Source organism: Rhinoraja longicauda, chromosome 7 (genome assembly GCF_053455715.1).
Source record: "Rhinoraja longicauda isolate Sanriku21f chromosome 7, sRhiLon1.1, whole genome shotgun sequence".
Taxonomy (NCBI): Eukaryota; Metazoa; Chordata; class Chondrichthyes; order Rajiformes; family Arhynchobatidae; genus Rhinoraja; species Rhinoraja longicauda.
In genome coordinates this window covers 40614818-40641538 of record NC_135959.1, presented here as the reverse complement: position 1 = coordinate 40641538, position 26721 = coordinate 40614818, and the positions used below count along the sequence as shown (strand labels likewise).

Below are 26721 nucleotides of genomic sequence, written 5' to 3'. Positions count from 1 at the left end.
AGGAGATCTTATCGAAACGTATAAGATTATTAAGGGGTTGGACACGTTAGAGGCAGGAAACATGTTCCCAATGTTGGGGGAGTCCAGAATCAGGGGCCACAGTTTAAGAATAAGGGCTAGGCCATTTAGAACTGAGATGAGGAAAAACTTTTTCAGTCAGAGAGTTGTGAATCTGTGGAATTCTCTGCCTCAGAAGGCAGTGGAGGCCAATTCTCTGAATGCATTCAAGAGAGAGCTAGATAGAGCTCTTAAGGATAGCGGAGTCAGGGGGTATGGGGAGAAGGCAGGAACGGGGTACTGATTGAGAATGATCAGCCATGATCACATTGAATGGCTGTGTTGGCTCGAAGGACCTAATGGCCTCCTGCACCTATTGTCTATTGTCTATTAACATGAATCATATATATATTCAATGTCTGGGCTCATAAAGCCAAGCTTGTCAAAATGTGTCTTCAGTATCCGATCATTTAAAGTGCAGAATACTATAGTGTCATGTGCTATAACCCGATGCTTCTCAGTACGCCTGGCAACCTATTTGGCACCCAACAACATAATCACAGATGGAACAATGGTGCAGCCGGTTGGGCTACTGCCTCACAGCGCCAGAGACCCTGGTTCGATCCTGACCTCAGGTGCTGTTGGTTGCGGAGTTTGCACATTCTCCGGGTGCTCCGTTTCTTCCCATATCCCAAAGACGTGCAGGTTTGTAGGTTAATTGGCCTCTCTAAATTGACCCCTAGTGTGTAGGGAGTGGATGAGAAAGTGTGATAACATAGAACTAGTGTGACCGGGTGGTGGACGTGGACTCGATGGGCTGAAAGGCCTGTTTGCTTGCTGTATATCTAAGCTAAACTAAACCACTGCAATACAATTCCCTAATGCAAGTGACCTGGTCTCCAAAAATAGCAGCTTGTGTTTTTGTTATTTTAATAAAGCCGCTATACGATGATGTAAAAGACGATATTGACCCGAACTGATCGCAAAAGAGAATATCATTCACGCGTGCGTGATTATTAATCTTGTCATACTAATGTTCTCCAGATGAAAACACAAGGCAGCAGCCTTGCTCTATCCCCGGCACATTAGTCTCCTTAAAAGCCAAGTGGGCAATGGTCAGAATTTACGGTAGTCCACCTCTCTGGCGCTGTGAGGCAGCAGCTCCACCAGCTGCTCCACTGTTATGCCACGGGAAACTGACACGAGGCTACTCAATGTGTAAATGTGCCTTTTAATTAAATGAGAAAAATCAGCTAAAATTGTGTACATAGAAAATAGATGCAGGAGTAGGCCATTTGGCCCTTCCCTCCAGCACCGCCATTCAATATGATTATGGCTGATCATCCAAAATCAGTGCCCCGTTCATGCTTTCTCCCCGTCTCCCTTGATTCCGTTAGCCCCAAGGTTTTCTCTAACTCTCTCTTGAATACATCCTGAAGTCCCGACATTCCAGGTTTCAGCAACGCAAAGAGATGTGCCCATCAGTAACGGCAATAATTAATGCTGCGGGAGTTTGGTGGGATGGCTCGGCATGTTTTGACATGCTTGTTTTGCTCAAAATTTGCACAGAATGACATCCATGTCTCTGTTATTTTCCATGCATTGCCGAGCAAGGAGATTGTTTTGTAATATCCCCTCACCTAGTGTACAGCCAGGGTACTGAAAATGTTTTATCAACCTTTAAGAAGAACAGTTAGAATAATAAAGTGTGAAATGTTAAATGATTTAATTAATGTAGATATAGTCGTTCATGATGTGGTGTGCTGATATCATAAACTGCCTTAATGAAGACACGAGGATTCCGGTTTAACAAAAAAAAGACGCTGGAGTAACTCAGCGGGTCAGCCGGCAATTCTGGAGAACATGGATATGTGACGAGAGACACAAAGTAGTGGAGTAACTCAGAGGGTCAGGCAGCATCTCTGGAAGCTCTCTGGCAGCATTTCCAGAGATGCTGCTTGATCCGCTGAGTTACCCCAGCACTTTGAGTCTATCTTTGATATAAACCACCATCTGCAGTTTTTGTTTCTTCATCATGATAGGGTGACGTTTCGGCTCCGGACCCTTTTCAGATTATTACTTGACTGACAATCAGAACGAAGAAGGGTCTCGACCCGAAAGTCGACCTATCCATGTTCTCCAGAGATGCTGCCTGACCCACTGAGTTGCTTCAGCACGTTGTGACATTTTTTTTAAACTGCCTATTGTCCAGGGTTGTCAATGGTCTGTAATGCTGTAGAGTATTGGCTCTAAATATTATTTTAATTTTAGAATTTTGAACCACTAGTGTACATTTTGTTGCTCTAACTTTTGAATTGATAGTACAGCTTTTGAAGGTCGCCTGTCCACGTTCTCCGGAGATGCTGCCTGACCCGAATTCCTCCAGCATCTGCAGTTCCTCATGTCTGTAGTTTTATTTTAATATTAGCTGGAATAGATTCTGGGGTGTATTAAGAAGAAAACAGTTTTTCAAAAATCCATTGACTGGGTATCCAAGTTTTTCCATTCTGAAAAAGGGTCCCGATCCGAAATGTCACCTATCCACAGGTAGACAAAGTGCTGGGGTAACTCAGCCGGTCAAGCAGCATCCCTGGAGGAAAAGAGTGGGTGACGTTTCCTGTCGGAACCCTTCTTCGCTGACTGATTAGCACGCAACAAAAGTTTTTTTATTGTACCTTGGTACATGTGACAATAAACTAAACTGAACTCAAAGTGGAGGTGGGTGGCGGTAAAGCAGCGTCGCAGTTCCTTCCTACACACCTATCCAGGTTCTCGAGATGCTGCCTGACCTGCTGAGTATCTCCAGCACTTTGTGTCCTTCGTATGTTTTGTTAAACCAGCATCTGCAGTTCCTTGTTTCTACATCCAATTTCTCCCTCGATTTGCTCCGTCGACATTGCAAACAGTTTTGAATGGTGGTTATATTTACCTGTGCAGCCTCAACTCTCCGCATCTATATTTCTTCAAAAAAGACGCACAAAAAAGTTCCGACTAACCTCTTCTTCAGCCCGAAGTGTCCCGACTCGAAACGCCGCCTATCCATGTTCACTGGAGATGCTGCCTGACCGGCTGAGATACTCCAGCACTTTGCGATCTTTTGTGTATTAACGAGCATTTGTAGTTCTTTGTCTCTACATGGATAGACGATGTCTCGGGTCGGGACCCTTCTTCGGACTAAAGATGGACGCAAAGTGATGGAGTCACTCGGCGGGTCAGGCAGCATCTCTGGAGAAAAAGGGATGGGTGACATTTCGGATTGGGACCCTTCGGACATTTTCTCCGGAGATGCTGCCTGAACCAGCACTTTGTGTTTATCTTTAGTATAAACCATCATCTGCAGTTCATTGCTTCGACGTTTCCCCCTCTTCGGGCTACCTGCTACCTGACCTGCTGAGTTACCTCCAACACATTGTGTGTTATTTTGGTAAACCAGCATCTGTAGTTCCTTGTCTCTGTATTTCTGCACCTGTTTAATCTAACTTCTGGTATGAAGGTGCAAATAACCCCCATGTTTGATTTAAAACACCTGCGAATCTCTACTTTAAAGGCCTGAGCGCTGAGTCATATGGGCGGCTTGCAATTCTGATTAAATTTGTACCAATTTTAAGTTAAAAAACTGTAGAGCGACGACCTATCTATCCGTACCGCCTGCGAACTGGCAATTTATAAAACTCATTGTTCTTTTCTTTAATTACCTGGACAGTGCAAGTGCCTCTTTGTTAACCTACTTACGAAAACAGATTGCTTTAGTAATATAAAGTTCAAAGTGTGACAGGGAGTAAAATATAGAGAGAAGAAAGCATCATGAAAAGAACATTTGCTAATGTAATGTCACTAAAATCTGCGGAGTGGCGGAACTGGGAGATACTTTTAAGGGTAATAAAGACGGAGGGAAACTGTGTCGTAATCTGTCTAAATCAGGGAGAATAAATTTATTTTTTGACGAAAAGGAGAAATGTTTCAGCAAAGAAAGAGATTACATGAGAGTGAAGAATTTAATAACTTCATACTTTGCCACATTGAAACTTAAATAAATCCAATTAACGGTGTAAGGCAACTTAGTTTAGTTTAGGGAAATCTTCGTCCCACCGAGTCCACGCCGACCATTTGTTTACATTAGTTCTATTTACCACTTTCCCATCCATTCTCTTCATGGGGGTCGGTCGGTCAATTCGCCTTTTAACCAGCAGGTCTTTGGGATGTGGGAGGAAAGCAAGCACCGGATGAAACCCACGCGGTCGCAGGGAGAACATGCAAACTCCGTACAGACAGCTCCCCAGGTCAGGATCGAACCGGGTCTCTGGCGCCGTGAGGCAACAGCTCCACCGCTGCATCACTGTGCCGTCCACAAACTGTGTAAGTACTGTACACATTTAGGTACCATAATCGTAAGTGTGTCTCTGAACAAAAGCCAAAAGATACAACAACAAAAAAACCGCCAAATTAGATAGTTTGGATCACTTAATGTGTTTATTAATTTCTCTATTTTTAAATATATATACATGGTTTAATTGGGCTTGTTAAGGTGCAGCGAGTAAGAATTGCGTTGTTCTGTTGTCGGTACGTTTGACAATTAAACACTCTTGACGTGTCAATTTCTGAAGTCACCAAGGTTAAGTTGGGCCTGACACGCCAATGTAAATACCCATTCGCATTTTCTTAGCCAGTAAATTACTTCGATTCGCTGCAACAGAACGTGCACAACATTCAGACTTGGATTGAGAGGCAAAGGTAACATTAATGTTACGTAAGTGTCAGGCAAATTATTATTTCTAACAAATGGAGAGAAAATGAATGCTGAAAATGTGCAATACAAGACTGGAATGTCTGATTACTTGCAATTATTGAATGCAATGTTGAGTCTCGGAAAAAAAAGACAAAGTGCTGGAATATCTCAGCACGTCAGGCAGCATCTCTGGAGAACGTGAATAGGTTATGTTTAGAGTGGGGACCCTTCCTCAAATTGATTGTAGCAGTGGGGAGAAAGCTGGAAGAGAAGTGGGGGAGGTGCAAAGCCAGACAAGTGATTGGGGGGGGTCTATTGGCAGATAGTTGGACAAAGGCCAGAGATAAAAAGAGGCATCCAGATGGGAAGAGACGATGGAAAAGAGTGGGGAGGGGGTGTTTATAGGTCGGTTACCTAAAATTGGAGAATCCAATGTTCATACTGTAGGGTTGTAAGGCGACAATACTGTATACCGAGTTGGAAGATGAGGTCTTGTTCCTCAAGATGCTTTGAGCATTGTTAGAATACATAGGAGGACACTGACAGAGATTGGGGTGGGATGGAAATTTATAATAACAAGCAACAGGGTAGTTGCAAGGGAAACCACACGGAAATCATACGTTTGGTTCACCAGAACAGTAGAGACCACAACATAATCACCAAACACATCATAGTATATTGGAAGACGTACAAGTAAATTGCAATTTTACTCGAAGGAATGTTTGGGTTACTGTACCTCTGTACATGTGACAATAATACACTAAACTAATAAGAAAGGCAAGTGTTCAATCTCCTGTGATTTCATGGGGAGGTGGTGTGAGAAGTGAAGTGGAGTGGGTGTGGTGGGAATAGTCCAGACATTCCAGAGGCAACTGATTGGGCAGCCAATTGCTTCCAATCTTTTCTAAGAGTTTCTGGCAAAGGACAAGCATAAATATAAAAGATGTAAGAAGGGATATAAAACAACGTAGGACATGCTACCATTTTTACTGGAGCATCATTAGGTGTGGCACGGTGGTGCAGCTGGTTGAGCTGCTACCTCACAGCGCCAGAGACCCGGGTTGGATCCTGACCGCGGGTGCTGTCTGGGTAAAGTTTGCACATTCTCCCTGTGACTGCATGGGTTTTCTCTGGGTACTCTCGTTTGATCCCACATCCCAAAGATGTGTAAGTTTGTAGATTACTTGACCTCTGTCAGTGGCAGCTCGTCGGCTCGTGGACCTCCCCTCATCGGCCGCCACTCCCGTCACTCGGGCTGGTCCCATTGTAATGTCGAACAGTTAAGACGGGCAAGGTAAATTGGAAAGTGAATTTTAAAACTTTATTTTTAAACTATAAAATGTCTATAACTTAAAAAATATAAGACCGATTTGAATGAAACCTGGGTTAAACACACCCCAGGACAATGGTAAGGTGGGCCTAAAATTGTCGCGCTATCTTGTACCGTTTTTTTCAGGATGAAAACCGCACAAAGAAATATATGGGACAAACAAACAAATGGGGGAACAAACATACAGGAATTGGGGAACAAACAAGATGAGAGTTTTAGTAATATACATATATATATATACACACACAGATTTGGACAGGTACATGGATAGAAAAGGGTTAGAGGCATATAGACCAAACACAGACAGATGGGACTAGTGTAGATGGGATATTTTGGTTGGCATGAGCATGTTATGCTGAAAACCCTGTTGCCATGCTGTATAACTCTATGACACTAACAACGTTGCAGATGTTTCTTTAACACCACACAGACTACAGCAGTGCAAGAAGGAATCTTCTCGATAGCAATTAATGATGGGCAATTATTGGTAGCCTCAAGAGTGTTGAAAAAAATCAATAAATAAAATTTAATTAATTAAAGGGTTGCATTTTACTGCACTAATTGCAACTTTTGGGTACTTGTGCTGGAATTAAGAAGAAACTTAGAACTGAAAATCTTAATTCCTTAAGGTTAATTATTAATGTTGAGTTCTTAACAATTGCACCATTCCCTCTGTAAGACCAACATAATCACTAGTTACACCTGCCTTTGAAATCTTATTCTGTAATATAAACATATATTGTGTTACAAAATGGTGCAACCTCTTTCATTGGTTATCTGTTTTATTCCCTTGAGGGTAGCCAAAACCAAAAAACTGAAATTGAATTGAAAGATACAGCAAGGAAACAGGCACTCCAGCCCACCTGATCCACCCTGACGATCGATCACCCATGTACACTAATTCCATGTCATCCCAATTTTGCGTCCACACCCTGCACTTTAGGGGCAATTTACTGTGGCAAATTTACCTACAAATCTGCATATCTTCGTGATGTGGGAGGAAACTGGAGCACCCGGAGGAAACCCTCGCAAACTCCACGCAAGCAGCATCTAAAGTCAGGGTCGAACCCGGATCTCTCACGCTGTGAGGCAGTGGCTCTATCTGCTGTGCCACTGTGCTGCCCTGAATTAATTTCATGTTTTTTTTTGGATTGTGTTGAGTTGTCTGAATTCTTAAATTCCCAATTTCTGTTTAATCGAGGAGAAATAGGTTGCCATGTGCTGGCCAAGCAATTATCCTACAAATGTTAAAGCTGAGGAAAGGGAAATTCCAGTGTCAGCAAATTCTAAATACAGTATAATTACATATGCCAAAAGGCGATCTGGTTTCTACACTGTACATTTTACTGTGTTTTCTTTCTGAAGCGATCCTTACGAAAGATGCTGCTTTTCCACAAATATTGTGGTGAGAAAGAATTCAAGACAAACCAATTGCTCAGACAATTTGACTTGACATTTATTTTGACTAATTGTTTTGATAAATAAAGAGAAACTAAATGTTTGAAAGAGAAACTAATTATTTTAAAGAGAATCTCATTGTTTTATGTTAAAGATGTTTTGCTTAAACATAAAGCAAGGCTGTAGAATACTGAGGCTTTTCCTTATGTTTTTACTTTTAAAGAACTTGATTCTGCATAAGATGAACACCAAGTTGATATTTCCCTATTTTAGTGATGCCAGAGTGAATCAATATGATTTGGTGATCTTCTGCACAATTATTTAGGTTCCCAGGAAAAAAAAGAAATACAAATCCTCACAATTCTTTGAAAAAAAACTTATGATATATCATAAGTTTTATGCACCAAGTTCTCCCCTCTGAATAACACACACACACACACACACACACACATATATATATTAATGAATTTAAACAGAGTAGTTTAGAGTCAAATTTGAAATGGCCTAAATTTTCCAAATGTGAAAGAATCCTGGTTTGACCAATGCAAACAATATTATAATGTTAGATCTATTTGCCATTAAAATTCTGTACTTAATGTATATTAGATATGTTTTCAGGCAACTCTTATCAAATGTTGGGTTATTGCAGATGTTTGTAATAATAATCATTTTGAAAAGTCATAGTGGCACAGCTGTTGCCTCGCAGCACCAGAGACCCAAGTTCCATTTTGACTTTGGATGCTGTCTGTGCCGAGTTTGTACGTTCTCCCTTGGTATTCCTTCGAATGCTCCGGTGTCTCCCACATCCCAAAGACATGCGGGTTTGTAGATTAAATGGCCTCTGTAAATTGCCCCTAGTGGGTAGGGAGTGCATAAGAAAGTGGGATAACATGGTGTGGACAGACATTCCTTCTTCTCCCTGCTTCCATGAAGGGGCACACCACCAGACTCAGGAACAGCTAATTCCCCTCTGTCATCAGGTTTTTGAAAGGTCATTCCATTTGCTAGGGCACTGTCTGATTCACCTTTACCCCATTGAGGACATAGAAATGACATTCTACAATGCTGAGAACCATATTCTGCAATCTATATTTTGAGTTTAGTTTACTGTCACGTGTACTGAGGTGCAGCGAAAAGCTTTTGTTGTGTGCTAACCAGTCAGCGGAAAGACAATACATGATTAGATAAATGATTTTCTCCTTTGTTCTCGTCATTGGACTTTTGACTTTATTTATTTATGTATAGTATTCCCTGCTCATGTAGCTTGCAAAACAAAGCTTTTTACTGTACCTCGTTAGACGTGAAAATAATAAACCTAAATCCAATTGCAGCCATTGGACTTTGGCTCTGGAACTGATGCACTAAAATGTTGAGAACTATATTCTGCACTCTGTATCTTCCCCTTTCCTCTATCCATTATATTTGAGTTTGACTTGATTGTATTTGTGTATGATCTGACTGATAGCATACAAAACATGAGTATAATAATAAATTTAAACCTTGAATATATAATCAGCAAAAATGCAATCAATTAATAACACCACTTGTGTAAAAGCAAAAAAAGTCAGCAAAAAATACAATCAATTAATAATCACAACACTCGTGCAAAAGCAATGAACAATCAACAAAAAATACAATCAATTAACAACCACCACACTCGTTCAAAAACAAAGAATCAATATACAATCAGCTAAAAATGCATTTAATAACCACACTCGTGCAAAAGCAAAATATGACCATATACAATCATCCAAAAATACAATCAATTAACCACAACACTAGTGCAAAAGAAAAAAAATATATACCACCAGCAAAAATGCAATCAATTAATAACCAGGACATTAGTGCACGAGCAAAATTTGATCGTCAGCGTGTGTGGAGCCTGGTCGAGTTGAAGGTGGCTGGTGCACTGGGCACCTGAAGCCGTCTCACGGGACCCCGGCGCCCCCCACCACAACCCCCGAGGGCGCGCATGCGCAACAGAGCCGCCCGCAGCGGGGGGAGGAGTGGGGGGGAGAAGATGGCGGAGGGTCGGCAGTGAGCAGCGGCTGAATGATCCTCTCCCTGCCTCCGTGTGTGTATGTGTGTGAAATAAAACCGCAGACCGGCACCGTGACAGGGGCCGCCCAGCTATTACATCCCACCCCCTTCTTTCTCGCAGATTATTATTTTTTGCTCTCCTTGAGGGAAAATTGAATTGAGCCGAGGTGATATTTTTTTAATTTCCAGAATATTCTCCCCACCTTCCCCAATACAAGCTCTCCATCAGTTTTGTTTCGCGTGTGTGTGGAGGAGGAGGAGGAGGAGGAGATGATGGCGAGCGAGAAGCCGGCGGCGGCGGGAGGAGGCGGCGGCGGCGGCGGCGGCGGCCCGGAGCTCGGCACCAGGCTGCGGCCGGCGGTACCGGTACCGGCACCGGGAGGAGCAGCGGCGGCGGCCGCGGCCGCGGCCAGTGAGGTGGTGGGCTCCGTGGTCTCCCTGTCTGGCATCAACCCGTCCGTGCCCATCAGAAACATCAAGATGAAATTCGCCGTTGTCATCGGGCTGATCCAGGTCGGGGAGGTCAGCAACAGGGACATCGTGGAGACGGTGCTCAACCTGGTGAGCGGGGCGGGGGCGGGGCGGGTTGGCCAGGGTAAGGGGGAGAGGGGATGGGGAGTGGAGGTGGGAGGGCTGTTGATGTTGGGGAGGGTGGAGGGATGGAGGGGAAGAGGTGGGAGGGCTGACGTTGGAGGGGAGGGGTTGGGAAGGTCGATGGAGGGGTGCTCAGGAGATGGGAGGGTCCTTGTGGAGGGGAGGGGCTCAGGAGATAGGAGAATTGTAGGGGAGGGGTAGTGGAAGGTTGGGGAGGGGTTGTAGGAGAGGGCTTGTGGGAAGGGTTGGAGGGGAGGGGCTGAGGAGATAGGCTGTAGTGGTGGTGGGAGGGTTGGGGAGGGTGGTTGAGATGGGTGGTGAAGGCGTGTTGGTTGGGAGGAATTGTAGTGTAGGGGAAACGTTGTGGAGGTGGGAGAATTGAGGAAGATTGTAGGTGATGAGTTGTGGGGGAAGGGTTGGTATGTTGGGGAGGGGATGTTTGGGAGGCTAGTGAGGGGGTTGGTGTGGAGAGGGTTGGAGGGCTTAGGAAGGGGAGAGGGGCTATGGGGGAGGGTTATGGAGGTGGCAAGGGGTTGTGTTAGGGTTTGGTGGTTGTGAGAGAGTTAGAGGAGGTGGGTGTGATTATGGGGGGATGTTTCATTGTAGAGGAAGGGATAGTGGGGAGTGTAGTTGGGGAGGGTTTTGGTTGAGAGGTGTGGTCGGGGGGGGATTGGTGGTTGGGCAGTTATTGGAGATTGTGGGGAGGGTTTGGGTTACATGGAGAGATGGGTTGATGGAGCTGGAAAGGGCTTGGGTTGAGGGGATCGTCCGGGATTTGTGGAATTATTGGGGGTTTTAGGGGGTGAGGGAGGTTTAGAGATTTGGGGGATGGTTAGGGTGTTGGGGTTGGATTTGGGGTTGGATGCTGTTGGGGCACGGTTATGGTGTTGTGGATGTGTCATGGGGGTTGATAGGGGATGGTTAGGAGGATTGTGGGTGGAGGGGGTCCTCATTTTACACCCACCAAGGTTTGGATCTAATTGTGACTTGGTGTGTGGTTTTCAAGCAATACTGCTTTGTAATTGTCTGGGATTAAAATAGCAACAAAAGCAAGATTCAATAAATCCCCAAAAGAAATTGTATAAACAGTGGAAGAGAGAAAATAATTCCAGGGCTATCGAAAAAGTGCAACAGAATGGAATTGCCATCAGTTGCACTTGATTAAAGAGAGGGTAAAATTTTCATTTAAATAACCTGACGTAGAAACCCGTGCTGTGCCCAATTCGTGTGTCGCAATAGTAAGTTGTTTGCAGCCTCTTTCTGTCAAACAGCTGGGGCTTACGATATAATAGTTTCATTTGTAATACAACTGGATCATCCAGAGCAGGAAATAGTGTGTGCATAGTCAGGGCAGCATAACAGCAAAACTCTTTCACGAACGATCCCCTCCTTCCAAAACCCAGATTTACTTTCCTCTTAAGATAGTTTCTGTGCAGTGTGAAACGCCATGGCCATCCATCAGCGATTGTAGTCGTTGTTTGTCTCTGGAAGTTGCAGTTTGAGTCCCGAAGGTCCTGATCCCATGTGAACCAATGAATCACATTTGCATCATTTGACTTTCGAGTTGAATGTTTAAGGTTGCAAAGTGTGTTGTGACGATTTATTAAGATGTACCTGTTAACATTTTGGAAAATTGCTCTACGTTTGAAATTGACAAATAGCTTCACTATTCACCTCAACTTATCTGAAACGTGTCAGTTTGTGAAGATAGTGATTGAGAGAGATCGCCAACATCCTCGAAACCGCAAATTGATTGCTTTGTTATTGATTTCCGAGAAGTGCTCACCACAAGTGATAAACTCAAAAAGCTCAATTTCTATGTAGGTTGTTCTTAAAGACGTTTTCCAAAGTTGTAACCTTGAAACACATGTACTGAAAAAATAATTAACCACTTTACAGTTACAGTCAAAGTTACTATTTCACTAGCACTAAAGGAGGCCATTCAGTCCTTTGTGAAAACTAGAAAACCTAATCCCGTTCTGCTGCATCTTTTTTGTAGCCATGCTATTTTTTTCTCAATAAACTATCTAATTCCTTTTTGAAATTTCTTGAATCTGGCTTTCACCATTTCAGTAATGCATTCCAGACCATTAAAAAAATGCTCAGTATTTTCCATTCATGACACTTTCTGTTCTTTTGCTAGTTTTATTTAATATGTATAGTTACCAGCCCTTCTACCAGCAATAGCAAGTTATTACTTGATCATAATATGACTGAATTTTAGATTCAGTTTAAGGAAGAGAAGAATTATTTTAAGAGGCCATGACAACAGAACCAGCTAAAAGTAGACTGGTAAATTAAGGGTTAAAGGAGCAGTCAGATGAGATTTTTTGGCAGATATCTGAGGAGTTCTATCAGAATGAATAGATTGGATACATTCCTTTGAGGAAGAAAAATCTCCAAGGGGAAGTTGCTTCAGTTGAGATCAACTAAAAGAAGTTGGATTCTTTTCAACTTAAAAGCATATTATTGTGCAGATAGGTTATCAGAGGGCAGCAGTGGAAGGTTGATTGGACAGGGAAAAGGCAATGAATGACTGAACAATTAATATGGAAGGAGAAGAAATTGCAATATGAGATAAAGCTAACTCAAAAATAGATAAGAGTTTCTGTTTATATTTTTAAAGAATTAACAAAATAAATTGAAATCTGTAGAGAGATAGTCTGGTGAACGAACAATGGAAGGCCAGGGGATGGCAGGTGAAAAAAACACACTTTTTTTCAACAAGCATCACTACATTTGATGCAAGTTAAATCTCAGAAATAGTTGTAAAACAAGAGTTATAAGGGAGGGAGAATTGGAGAAAATTACAAATGCCAGGGCAATGGTACTGAGCAAATCTTTGGAGCTGCAGGCTGACCAATCTCTGGATTCTGATGGAACTCATGCTAACATGTTGAAAGTGGTTACTATAGACCAGTAAGCCTAGCAATTATTGTAGGTAAGTTACTGGAGGGGATTCTGAGGGATAATCTACTTATGAATTTGGAAAGATAGGTTTCGATTAAGGATAGTCAGTAGGGCTTTGTACATGAGAAATTGTATCTCATGAATTCTTTGACTTTTTTGAGAAAGTAACCAAGGTGGTCAATCAGGGCAGGGCAGTTGACATAGTCTATATGGACTTCAGGTTATGGACTTCAAGTTATTATATGGGCTTTGATAAGGTTCTGCATGGCAGGCTGCTTTGGAAGGTTAGATTTCTGGGATCCAGGTAGAGCTAGCTGACTGTTTGCAGAATTGGCTTTGTGGAAGAAAGCAGAGAGTGGTGGGAGGTTGTTTAGGACTAGAGATTGTTGTGCCTCTGTTGTTTGTCATCCATATCAATGATGTTTCTGAGAATATGAAAGGCATGGCTCGTGAGTTTTCAGATGACACTAAAATAGGTGGCATTGTAGAAAGTGAAGAAGCTTATCAAGAATTGCAGCTGTATCTTGATCAGGTGGGAAGTGAAAGTAAGATAGGACTTTCACAATGAACAGTAGGATATTGGGGAATATTGTAGAGCAGAGGGAGCTAGGAGTGCAAGTACATAGTTGCCTGAGAGTGGCATTACAAGTAAACAGGATGGTGATGAATTGGCACATTTGCCTTCACCAGTTAGGGAATTAAGTCTCGATGTTAGGATGTTATGTTGTGGTTTAAGACATTGGTGAAGCCACACTAGGAGTATTGTGTTCTGTTTTATTGGTAACAGTGCAGTCAAGAGTTGAGTGTTTTAATATCAAATGAAAAACCCACCTGCAGGATGTTGCCAGGACTCGAGGTACTGGAGCAGTGCTGGTTGTGCAGTCTCACAGCAGCGGGAAGGAAGGACCTCCTATATCTCTCCTTCACGCACTTGGGGTGAATAAACAGTTTATTCCTCCTATCTGTGCCTCTCAGTTTATAAACTTTTATCAAGTCTCCCTTAGCCTTAGAAGCTCCAGAGTAAACAATGCAACCCTGGCAGCGATAGGGTTGGCTGGCTAGAATTTTATTCCTTGGAGCATAAGAGACTGAAGGTTGATCTTATGGAAGTAGTAAAATGATAAGTTGCAAAGATAGGGTGAATTCTAGGGGAATTGAATACAAAAATGAGGAGGCTATGCTTTAGATATACAGGGCAATGGTGAGACTACATGTGGAGTAGTACGCAAAGTATTAGTCTCCTTATTTAAGGACAGCAGGTAATGAGTTGAAAACAGTTTGGCGAAGGTTACTAGACTAATACCTGGAGTGGTCAGTTGTTTCATGAGGTTTAATGAAGATTAGACCGGGGGGGGGGGGGGGGGGGGGGGGGATTTCCAGTGTTACAGCAGCAAAGTGGATAGCAAGAGATCATTCATTATCAATAAAAGTAAAGACAAGAATAGATTGTCATCAGTTTACTGTGTATCCTTAACTGTTACTGTTGACTCGCCTGCTAGGAGCAGTGCTGGTTGTGCAGTCTCACAGCAGCGGGAAGGAAGGACCTCCTATATCTCTCCTTCACGCACTTGGGGTGAATAAACAGTTTATTCCTCCTATCTGTGCCTCTCAGTTTATAAACTTTTATCAAGTCTCCCTTAGCCTTAGAAGCTCCAGAGTAAACAATGCAACCCTGGCAGCAATTTGGTAAACCCCTTCTGTACCCTCTCAAAGCCTCCACACCATTCCTGTACAGGGGGAATCAGAACTGCATACAATATTCTAAATGTAGCCTAACCAAAGTTATATAAAGCTGCAACATTGCTTCCTAACTCTTATACACGGCGCACCTTCTTTACCATTCTATCTACTTGTTTTATTGCTGATTTGCTTTTTTATGTATCTTTCAGTTTAAAAACAAATCTTCTTGTGTTTGTTCAGCTATTTCAGAGCAACAGATTCTTTGAACTTTATTTTTTGCCACCAATTCTATTTTGCTGTACTTTACCAAAAGCCCTTTGAAAGTCTCTGTAATAATATCAACTACATTATTGTGCTTAACATGATTTCTTAAAGATTTTGACCAAGATGGTAAAAAAGAAATTATTTTTAATTTCGTTATATTAACATTTTGTTTGTCACTTCATACTTGAGTATCAATTCATTCTATCTTTGTTTTAGAAATTATCCAGCGTTGGTGAGTTGCCTTTGTATGCCATTCATATCTTTCCCTTTAGAACAGGAATTTACCATATACTGTCCTCTTATATTTGCGTGGAGGACAGAGAGATCAGTAGAGTGTACTGCGAAGCGTGGACAGTTTGAGATCAAGGAGGAGGGTATTGGATCTCATGAAGAGCATTAAAGTGGTTATATCATATCATATCATATATATACAGCCGGAAGCAGGCCTTTTCGGCCCACCAAGTCCGTGCCGCCCAGCGATCCCCGTACATTAACACTTATCCTACACCCACTAGGGACAATTTTTTACATTTACCCAGCCAATTAACCTACATACCTGTACGTCTTTGGAGTGTGGGAGGAAACCGAAGATCTCGGAGAAAACCCACGCAGGTCACGGGGAGAACGTACAAACTCCTTACAGTGCAGCACCCGTAGTCAGGATCGAACCTGAGTCTCCTGCGCTGCATTCGCTGTAAAGCAGCAACTCTACAATTGTAAAGCAGCAACTCTACCCAATATCACCAGGACGTGCTGGGATTTACCCTGGGTTATTGAGAGAGGCAAGATAAGAGTTTGTGGGGGCTTTGACGAAGATCTTTGTATTCTCTTTAGCTATAGGCGAGGTACCAGAGGACTTGGTGAAGGTAATGTCATTGAATGTCATGGATAGTTGGTGGTTGGACACTCCCTTGAGTGGGTGGGGGTGAGTCAGTCTCAGCCTACCCCACGACAGAAGGGGGAGGAGTTGTGCAGTTGGATTTGGTGACTTGGTGAAGTGTCAGATGTTGGCAAAATGTTACAACTGCATTTCGAAAGAATATGATGTGAAAGGACTTTATTTATCCGAGGAGGGAGATTGGTCTGCAGAAAACACAACTAGATACTTGAAACATGAAATTAAAGCGACAAGTGGAAGGTCCAAGATTGGGGATGTGCAAAGATTGGGGAGGATGGGGGGGGGGGGGGGGGGAAGGCAAATAATTCTACCCCACGACAGAAGGGGGAGGAGTTGTACAATTTGATAGCCACAGGGATGAAGGATCATTCTGTCCTGCATCTTGGTAGAACCAGTCTGTTGCTGAATGTACTCAGGTTGACCAATGTGTCATGTATTATCCAGGATGCTCCGCAGTTTGAGGAGCATTCTCCCCTCCAAGACTACCTCCCATGAATCCAGCTCCGCCCCCAGGACAGAGCCAGCCTTCCAGATGAGTTTGTAATCCTATTGGCGACCACAGCCTTCGTCCTGCTGCCTCAGCCACGGCAGCGAAGAAGATGGCACTGGCTACTACCAATTGGTAGAACATCTGCAGCATCTTATGGCAGACTTTGAAGGAACGGAGCCATCAAAAAGTGCAGCCGGCTCTGTCCCTTCTTGTGCAGGGCCTCTGCATTCTTGGACTAGTCCAGTTTATTGTCCAGATACACTCTAAGGTATTTGTACTCCCTAATAAACTGCACATCCACACCATTGATGGAGACAGGGGACGGGGGTGTTCCTTTTCTCCTAAAGTCCACCATTAACTCATTAGTCTTGTTGATGTTGAGCTACAGGTGATTCAGCCCACACCACCCAACAGTCATTGACTACACCTCTGTATTAAGCTTCCCTCCCCTCACTGTTGCAGCCCACAATTGCAGAGTCATTTGAAAACTTCTGCAGGTGACAGGAGTCCGAGTTATATCCAAAGTCTGAGGTGTAGATGGTGAACAGGAAGGGAGAGAGGAGGGGAACATGATTGTTTCACCTGAAGCTCTTGTCCTTCTGGATGGTAGAGATTGCTAGTTTGGAAGGTGACGGTGAAGTGACTGTGAAAATTACTGCAGTGCATTTAGTAGATTGGAAAACTGCAGGCACTGTGTGCTGATGGTGATGAGAATGACTGTTGGATGCAAAGGATGTCAAGGAGGATATATTGTCTTGAATGGTGTTGAACTAGCTGCTCTTATCCATGCAACTGGATGGTATTCTATCTCCTGATCTTTTTGCCTTGACACAGCAAGAGTTACTCACTGTAGGCTAAGCAGACCTGAAATGCAACTAGACCAGTCACACAAGCACGATAACTACAATATTGACTTGCTATTGTAGTTGTAGTGCTTGTGTGGCTGGTCTAGTTGCATTTCAGGTCAATGGTGACCTCAAATTATTTATAGAGGTGGGGGACGACGACCAGGTGATGGTACTAGTGTGGATGGAGACTGTGTGCTCCTTCCAGAGGAGGAGCTGCCATCATCCGATATAATCCCTCTCCTATTTTTAATCTCTTTCCTGCCTAAATCTAGCACCATTTCTAAATGTTGTAATGATATTTTATTTTATTCTGCACTCTGTATCTTCCCCTTTGTTGTACCTATTGCACTTGAGTTTGAATTGATTCTACTTGCGTGTATGATTATCTGATTTGATTAGATAACATGAAAAAACAAACTTTTCACTGTACCTCTTTTCACATGACAATAGTAAGCCTAAACCTAATGTCATTGAATGTCAATGGTGGGTGGTGGTTGGACACTCTTGATGGTTATTCCCTGGCACTTTCATTACATAAATGTTACTTGCCACTCAATAGTCCATGCCTGCAGTTATTCTTGTTGCTTTGTTTCCCGTGAGGCTTTATTAAAAATATTTTAAAGTTGTCTGTTTTAAACGTATGTACTGCAGATAATTCTAATTAGCAAATTTATCAAATGTTTTGAATTATTGTTTCTCTGAGCTAGAGTCTTTTGATTATATTTGGAAATAGATTAGCTGTCAATGCCTCAACATGAAATGGGTAATAGTATGATTGGATTAGGATTTTATCTACATAAGCATGATTAAGCAGTCAATTGAATTTTTAATGTTTAATTGAGATACTTGGACATTACCATTTCTGAAAACTAAGAATTTTGTTCTGTTTCGAGACCCGGCAATTAAACACACTTGACCTTGACCCCAGCAGCGTCAACATTAACCAGAAACTCAACGGATCAGCCACAAATATACTATATCTCTGAAAGTGGTCCAGAAGTTGGGTATCCTGCGTTGAGGGCCACTCCTGCTAACACTGCAAGGTCTCCCACTATTTACAAGGCTTTAAAGTCGTCACTGGTCTAGATAAGTGCCATGCCAACAACTTTCAAGGAACTCGGCACCAACCACAGAGCAGTCTACTTGATAAACATTACAACCATCCTAAATATTCATTTTAACTGCTACCAGTGCAATATGTATCATCTACAAACTCGCTTAGGCTTCTCTGATAGCTCCTCACAAAGCTGTGACCGCTAACGACAACACAGGGCAAGGTCAGAAGGTAAACCCTTTTGCTGATTTCCCCTCCGAGTTGCATACCATCCTAACTTGGAAATCTTCATTTTTGGGTCTAACTCCTGGGGTTACCTCCCCACCAGTTCAGTGGGAGTAAAGGATAGATAATGATGGGCAATAATTGCTGATCTTGTTAATGGTTCCTCTATCTTAAAAGTGAATAATTTATATATTGTTTTAAACTGGAGCTGACCGGATATTACTATGTTTGCAAAAAAGATGTCTTCGAATAACATACCTTTTCAATACAGTATAAAAAGTGTATTCATTTAGTTTCGTATTAAATGCCATTGTTATTCATGAAATAAATCTAATGTTAATAAATTAATTCAGCAAAATATGAAAGGAAATGTGTTCAATTGTTCGCCAATGTGCAGTGTTTCAAAATTATCTGAAATGCAGAGGTGCTATTGATAAATAGAGATAAACAGACAACAGAAATGTTGCTTTATTTTCTTTTAACAATAGTTTACTTGGAAATGTAAACAATGCTTTGGTTGGAATATTCACCTAAAACTGCAGGAAAATAGAGTACTTTTGCAATTAGGAATAGGTTTGCATTCTGAAGTGGTATTTATGAATATTATCTGAATGTGAACAGCTTGCATTTGGTACTTTATCGTACAGGATCTATCTAATCTCATCTTGTACATTCGTATATCAGTCTGTTCCCGAAATACAGCCAAAACGGTGCACGATAGCGCAACAATTTTAGGCCCACCCTACTCACCATTCCACTGCGGTCTTGATTGATCAAGTTTTATTACATTTTAAAAGCAATGAACAAACTTTAATAAATGCGTTCCCGCCGCCGGGAGGACCTGCACCCGTCCCGGCATGCCCTGCGCCTGACCTTACTCCCGTGGTGCAGCGCGGCGGCAGAGGGTCAAAGAAGATGGCTGTCGCCGTCGAGCTGCTGCGACAGGAGGGGTTTACACCCAACAGGTCCACGGCTTGCTCTGGCCACCGCGATGGCCGCCCGGGGCGAGTGGTTCCCTCTCCCCTGTCGCCCACCCACGGCCGGCAACGGGTCGACGGGTTGTCAGTTGGGGGAGGGCTGCCGGGCCCGCAGGAGAGGTTTGGATCCAACGGGGGTTGCCGGGCCTGCATGAGAGGTTTGGACCCAACGGGTCTACGCCCGTCTGGTATTCCATGTAAAAGTGCCTTTGGTTTTTCCACAGACAAAAATTCTCAAAGACTGATGAGTAATTGTAATTTATTGAGAAGCAACAATTATAACAAAACAGGAAGAGGTCATCTTTTCTGCCCTGTACCCAGGATCAGAATAATTTGCCATATGTGTGAATAGCATTTTTGAGAATGGCACATTTATGGAATTGGTGGTCTTGAGCATGGAGGTCTTTTGTAACTTTCTGGGTATGGTTATCAGGTACAGATTGTAGAGAGTTCAGATCAATAGTATATATTTGATATTTTTTGTTAGGTTAAACTGGAATTTGGTTGGTTACATCCCCACATGTGAAAAGTATGTTTTAGTTTCATTTTATATTTACAGCGATAAAGAAGTCATTTCAACTGGAGTCAAAGAAAGTTCTCATTATCTAGCTGTGTTTGGTTTAATCATTGCTAGGTCAGGTTTTAATTTTGTATGTGAGCTGATCTACACTTTTTTTTCAGGGGTGGGTGAACCCTTGCAGTAATCATTATTTCAATTTTGCAAAATATTGGAAATTTTCAGCAAGACATTTATTATTTTCAGAGAAACTGGTCAGTATATGTAAAGAAATAAATGTCAGAAACGGGATAAGAAGTGAAAAATTGCACCTTTGTACTTTGTATCCAGCGATAGAAGGTCGGTACTCAGATGAGCTCCTGGAAACCTTTCTTTTACATCTCTCGCTGCCTTTCCAACTGGTCAGTAAATTAACAGAAAATACAATCTTTTTTTAAGCTTGGTTTGGCCACATAACTGCACAAGGCTTGTTTCCAGTGAATTAGTTTTTACTTCCTTGGCCATAAATGAACCACTTCTTTGTGAACGGGCTTTATTCTGATAACATTATTTATTGTTCTGTATTTAAAACCTGTGGGAGTTAACATAAAAGATTTAGAAAATTAAATTAGCTCATTTGATCAGTTTGAAATATAGGTATGATTTGGTGAAATTTAACTTTATTTAAAATGGAATTTATTGTACAACTTATCATTGGACATGTACATGGGTGGAAAAGTTTAGAAGGATATGGGTCAAGCACGAGCAAATTGGACGGTGGTGACTCTGCGTGCTGTTCCAGATGAGGATCTATTTCCTTGTGTATAGAATAATTTGACTGGAAAGCATGCCGAACAAGCATTTCAATGTATCTTGGTACATGTGCCAATAAATACACCACAATAAACGTTGATCATCATGGACGAGTTGGTCCGAAGGACGTGTTTTCGTGCCATATGACTCTGACTCTATGTGAATCTAATCTGGCACAGAATGTGCTGATAATAAATGTTTCATTCTTCCAAAAGGCCAAGTACTGGGAAACACAATGAGATCAGATATTGATATTCATAATTGCAAATAAGCCACCGATAAACTGAAGTGGTTGAAAAGCTAGATATTGCTGACACTGGAATTCTGTAATAAAAATGCAAGACTGGATCGGTGGAAAGCAAAATGAGAAACATTTCAGTTGCATGATCTTTTCTCAGATATCAATGTAGTGATTATTGCATTTGCCTATTTAATTTGGGATTTCTATTACTTTTGACCATTTCCACTTCACCCAACCCCCAAACCTTTGCCTGTGTACAAACTGCTAATTGCTACATAACATTTTCACTCCCCACCAACTGTTTCCCTGACACTTCCCCATGTTAAATTCAAGTGGCAGGTAACATTTTCCCTTCTTGAATTTACCTCCTGTTGCTTCCTCCCACTTGTTGATTAATTAGTGATAACTGCACCAACCCTTGCTTACTCCATGTTGATTCTCGCTGCCTTTGTACTTGCCTTCAAATTTAATCCTTGAACAGTGGGACAGTAAATAGGAACCATGCTTTTAGGACCATGGACTTAACATCTGAGCGTGCGATTCCTTGCCTGGATCGACGCTCCAACGCAGCCTGTGGATTTTAACATCAAGGAGCTTGCAGTCTCGGGTTGAGACCGGTCAGGAGCTCCAAGCTGCACGATGTTTGACAAGCCCCGACCCGAGGTAGATCGCCCGGCGTGGGGGAGCTGAAATCCTCCCCCCCCCCCCCCCCCCCCCCCCCCCCGATACAGGAGCTTGATCGCCCCGACGACGAAGGCCCACCGTCAGCTACCGGAGTCAAGATCGTCCTGTCAATGGAAGTTTAGAGGCCCCCAACCGCTGGAGGACAAAGAAGGGAAAGATTGAGCTTTTTTCTCGCCTTCCACCACAGTGAGGAATGTGGAGTCACTGTGGTGGATGTTGATGTTGAAATGTATTTTGTGTGTCCTGTTGCTTTTTATTATTATGACTGTATGGCAAATGACATTCATTGTATGTTGCATAATAAAGTATGATTGTGATATACTGTGAATCATTCAGAAGAAAAAAAGTGGAGTAGAGGATGTCAGGACAAATACTATATTTGTTCGGCTCTTACGTGGTCACTGTGGAGCTAATTGATCCAGTTTCTGTAGCATTAATTTTTAACTGCAGCACATCAAGGTAGTTATTGTAATTGCTGTCAAAAAATGTGGCAAGTTGTACATGGCTTTGTACTGTCGCTTGAATTGATTTAAAATAAAATTGTTATCAATTTTTCCTTGACTTGTCATTTTGCTTTACTGATTTACAAGATATTTCTGTGGGGTTCTGGAGTGTATATTTTACCAAAATATAAAATAAGAAAAGGCATGGAAAAACTTTCCAATTGGTAGTAGAAATTGGAAACTTTACAATATGTTCTTTTCCACAATTGATTGATTACATTAATATCTAACATCAGAGAATTCTCTCAAATGTTTTTCATAATCCTGATCTTTTATTTAACAAAAATTAAAGTTGTTTCCTTTTTTAGAAACTTGTATTGATAGGAGATATTTTCAAGATCACATGACTGAAGCCATTGCATTCTCAGTTGGGAAGATTAAAACATTGTAGTTTATGAAACTGGATAAACAACATGGGATTGGTGTTTCATTGTTTTTAAAACATTTTAAATTACTGTACTGCCTTTAATATTACCTCAGTTAGAAAGGATGACTTAAAATCCTTCCCTGCCTTTCAGTCATTTTACAAATTAGTACATGCAGACATTAATGAAATTCACCACACCAGAGGCTGCTAGAACAATTGGTCATTTTAGGAAAAGGTTATTTGGAGCTCAAAACCTCAGATAGGCCTGATAGCAAAATTATGATCCACTGACAGCAGTGATCCCATCTGAAACCTGGGCTACTTACAGCAGGCATTTCAAGGAATTAGAAAGATCTCGCCATCACATATGTTGCAAAATCCTCAACAAAAAAAAACAAGCAAACCAATGTCATTACACTCATGGACCATCATTCCCAGTATCAAGTCCTCAGTGACACTCAAACAACTACGGTATGGGTGGCGCATCATTTACATGCCCAACACCAGACTCTCAAAAGAGACAGTGTATTCTGACCACTTTCTTGGGAAGAGACCAATAGAAAAAAGGTTGAATAACTGGTGAAAACCTTGTAAAAGAAATGCAACATTCCTATTTACTCAAGAGAACCCCTGGTCATGACTGCTTTAGAGAAGGCTCATTCACGATGATGTTGAGAACCATGCATCGGCAGTGCAAGGTCCTGAATAAATGGCGGAAAGAGTGGACACCTCAAACTACCCACCTGCCTCCCTGTCAACCATGGCCTCATTTTCCTGTTTCCACCCACCTACTTCGCACACTTTTCATCCACATGCTCCCCTCCCCCTCCTCCACACCCCAAATCTATTTCTATCAGCCTTTTGTCACTCCCTCAATAATTCCATTATCACCTACCTAGCAACCTTTACATCCCTGCTTATCACCTTCTAGCATCTATCTCCACCTTCACCCTCCCCATCTGTCCCCTTGCTCCATCTGCTTCCATTTACTTTTTTTTTTCTCCCCATTTTGCATCTTCTTCTTAGGATCATCTCAAAAAAACATATGCCAGAAGTCACAAATGAATTGCAGGAGGATCTCGGCAGTTAGGCAGCATTTGTGGAGGGAAATGGTCAGATAATATCTCGGGTCGGGGCCCTTCTTCAGAATCTTACGTAGAACACAATGTGCTGGAGTAACTCAGAGGGTCAAGAGGCATCCCTGGAGGACATGGATAGGCAATGTTTCAAACTCGGACCCATGACATATAAATCCTCTTTCTCATTTCCATACCAACCTGTCAGTCCTCTATGAGGCCACATGCAAGCTGGAAGAACAGCAGCTTATATTCTCCTTAGGTAACCTACAACCCATAGGCATGATCATTAAGTGTCTGATTTCAGTTAATCCTCCCCACTTCTCATCTACCCAGATCCTACCCTCTTCCCACCCCAACCCCTGCCAGAAAATACTTTTTTTTTCCACATTCCACTCCATCACCCAGCTCCTTTCCTCCTCCACCTCTTCCATTGGGTCTATCACTACCTTTTTCTCACCCCACTTGACTCGCCTGCCTTTCAACCCCTCCTTGCTTGGATCCAGCTTACTTCCTCACCTATCACTTGCAGCTCTTGCCCTACTTCTTTTCCTCACCTTTTTCTACCAGCATTCTCCCCAGTACTCCATCAGTCTGAAAAAGGGTCTTGACTCTAAACGCTATCTGTCTGTCACAGATGCTGCCTGAGCTGCTGTGTTCCTCTAGCAATTTGTGTGTTGCTCAAGGTTCCAGCATCTGCAATCTTTTGTTTCCATCTATCATCCAACTGCCTTTGTCTCCCATCACCGGACCCTCCCCCTCCCCTATCTGGCTTCATTTGGCCATCATCCTTTACCCTTCTCAGTTCATCAACCACCGTTCGCATCTGTCTTAACACTCCCACTCTCGCAATATTCATCCCCTCTCCACTCGTCATCCTAATGGATTTCCTCCTGAAACATCGACCATTTCCGTTCACAGATGCTGCTTGATTTCTTAAGTTCCTCCAGAAGACTGGCCAACTTAGAACCCACCAAAGTGGCTATAAGTCAGAAACTACCGGAAAAAAAATCAGCACAATTTTAATGTTGACATTATTTCAGTGACTAATTGAGGCATATCTAATTTGTAAATGCAAAAATTCGCTAAATCATTTTAAACTACTGAATACATGAAAGCTGATATCAAAGTCATACAGAACAGAAGTGGGCATTTTAGCCTATGTTCACACTGACCATAGAGTTCACATGTATACTAGAGAATTGGCTTCATGGAAGGTAGCAGAGGATGATGTTGGAAGGTTGATTTTCAGACTGGAGGCCTGAGACTAGTGATGTGCCTCAGAGATGGGCCCATGGCTGTTGGCAGTTTTATATCAACAATTTGGATGAGAATGTAGAAGGCATGTTTTAAATATGTTTGCAGCTTACAATTTACAGAGAAGTGTGAGGTGTTGCATTTTGGGACGTCTAACAAGGGCAGGACCTACACAGTGAATCGTAGGCCTCTGGGGAGTGTTGTGGAGCAGAGGGATCTAGTAGTGCAGGTGCATGGTTCGTTAAAGGTCGAGTTGCAGGTAGATAAGGTGGTCAAAAAGGCTTTTGGCACATTGGCCTTCATCAGTCAAGAGTATTGAGTATAGAAGTTGGCAGGTCATGTTGCAGTTGTATAAGACGTTGGTGAGGCCGCATTTAGAGTATTGTGTTCAGTTCTGGGCACCATGTTATAGGAAAGATATTGTTTACAAGGATGTTGCCAGGAGCAGAGTGTGTGAGCTAAAGGGAGAGGTTGAGTAGGCTGGGTCTCTTTTCTTTGGAGCGCAGGAGGATGAGGGGTAATCTTAGAGAGGTGTATAAAATCATGAGAGGAATTGATTTGGTAGATGCACCAGAGTAGGGGAATCGAGGACCAGGGGACATAGGTTCAAGGTGAAGGGGAAAAGATTTAAAAGGAATCTGAGGGTTAACTTTTTCACACAGAGTGGTGGGTGTATAGAACAAGCTGCCAGAGGATGTAGTTGAGGCTAGGACTATCCCAATGTTTCAGAAACAGTTAGACAGGTACATGGATAGGACAGGTTTGGAATGATATGTACCAAGTGCAGGCAGGTAGGACTAGTGCAGCTGGTACATGTTGGCTGGTGTGGGCAAGTTTGGCCGCAGGGTCTGTTTTCACACTGGATCACTCTATGACTCCATGTAGCAGACACTAAAGTGGGTGGTATCACAGATAGCGTAGATGGGTATCAAAAATTACAGAATCCTTGAGCTAGTGGGCTGAGGAATGTTTAATGCAGATAAACACGAGGTGGTGCATTTTGGGATGTCAAACCAGGGCAAGACCTACACAGTGAATGGCAGGGATAATTTTCAAGGGTATGGGTGAAATGTAGGGGTTACTAGACCAAGTGGACCCGTTGGGCCCAAACCTCTCCTGCATTGGTGCAACACCCTCTCCTCCCCCTCCCCTCTCCTCCCTCCTCCCTCCCCTCCCCCCTCCCTCCCCCCCCAATCCACTCTCCTCAACCCCCCTTATCCTCCCTCCCTCCTCCCCGCTCCCCCTCCCCCTCTAAGAGATAGATTTAAACTTTAAAATATGAATAACTTTAAAAATAATACACCGATTTCAATGAAACTTCTTCCATTAGCACCAAAGGGACAATGGTGAGTAAGGTGGGCCTAAAATTGTTGCACTATCGTGTAGCGATTAGGCTGTAGTTCAGGAACAAACAAACAAATGAGAGTTTTAGTATATAGATGGGCCAAAGGCAGGAGAATGTGGTTGAGAGGGAAAGATTGATCAACCATGATTGAATGGCGGAGCATACTTGATGGGCTGAATGGCTTATTCTGCTCCTAGAACTTATGAATTTATTTTAAAAGTCTATACTTTTTTGTAGCAATAATTTATAATCTGGTTTTGAAATAAAACTTCTCAATGATCTTAAGATTTATAAACATGCCCTGGTGGGAATTACTCATAAGGGCTGTGTCATCAACAAAAGCCAAAGTGTACAATTTATACCAATTTCTGAGTCAGAACCACAGTTCTTCCTCGGGAACATAATGATCATGGCTACACTAAACAAAACTGGTGAAAGTGAGTCACTCTACTTGCTTCTCCTGCCCCTTTCACCCTCACCTGAAGAGCAAGGAGCTCAGTTTTAGGTT

General features: G+C 42.5%; 1 protein-coding gene and 1 long non-coding RNA gene across 2 annotated transcripts in view; one reads left to right on the top strand and one right to left on the bottom strand.

The window, feature by feature from the left end:
- Positions 1 to 4663: 4663 nt before the first annotated feature.
- Positions 4664 to 9300, bottom strand: LOC144595615 (uncharacterized). The gene is made up of 3 exons (XR_013547515.1): positions 9257 to 9300; positions 5913 to 5978; positions 4664 to 4681 (listed from the first exon to the last, which is right to left on the bottom strand). It is a non-coding gene; the product is annotated as an uncharacterized LOC144595615 (long non-coding RNA).
- Positions 9301 to 9388: 88 nt separating this feature from the next.
- Positions 9389 to 26721, top strand: part of nbeaa (neurobeachin a) — a 449617-nt gene continuing 432284 nt past the window's right edge. The window contains exon 1 of the mRNA XM_078403202.1: positions 9389 to 10052. Coding sequence (XP_078259328.1) covers positions 9762 to 10052 — 291 coding nt within the window. The 5' untranslated portion in view covers positions 9389 to 9761. The remainder of the gene's footprint in view (positions 10053 to 26721) is intronic.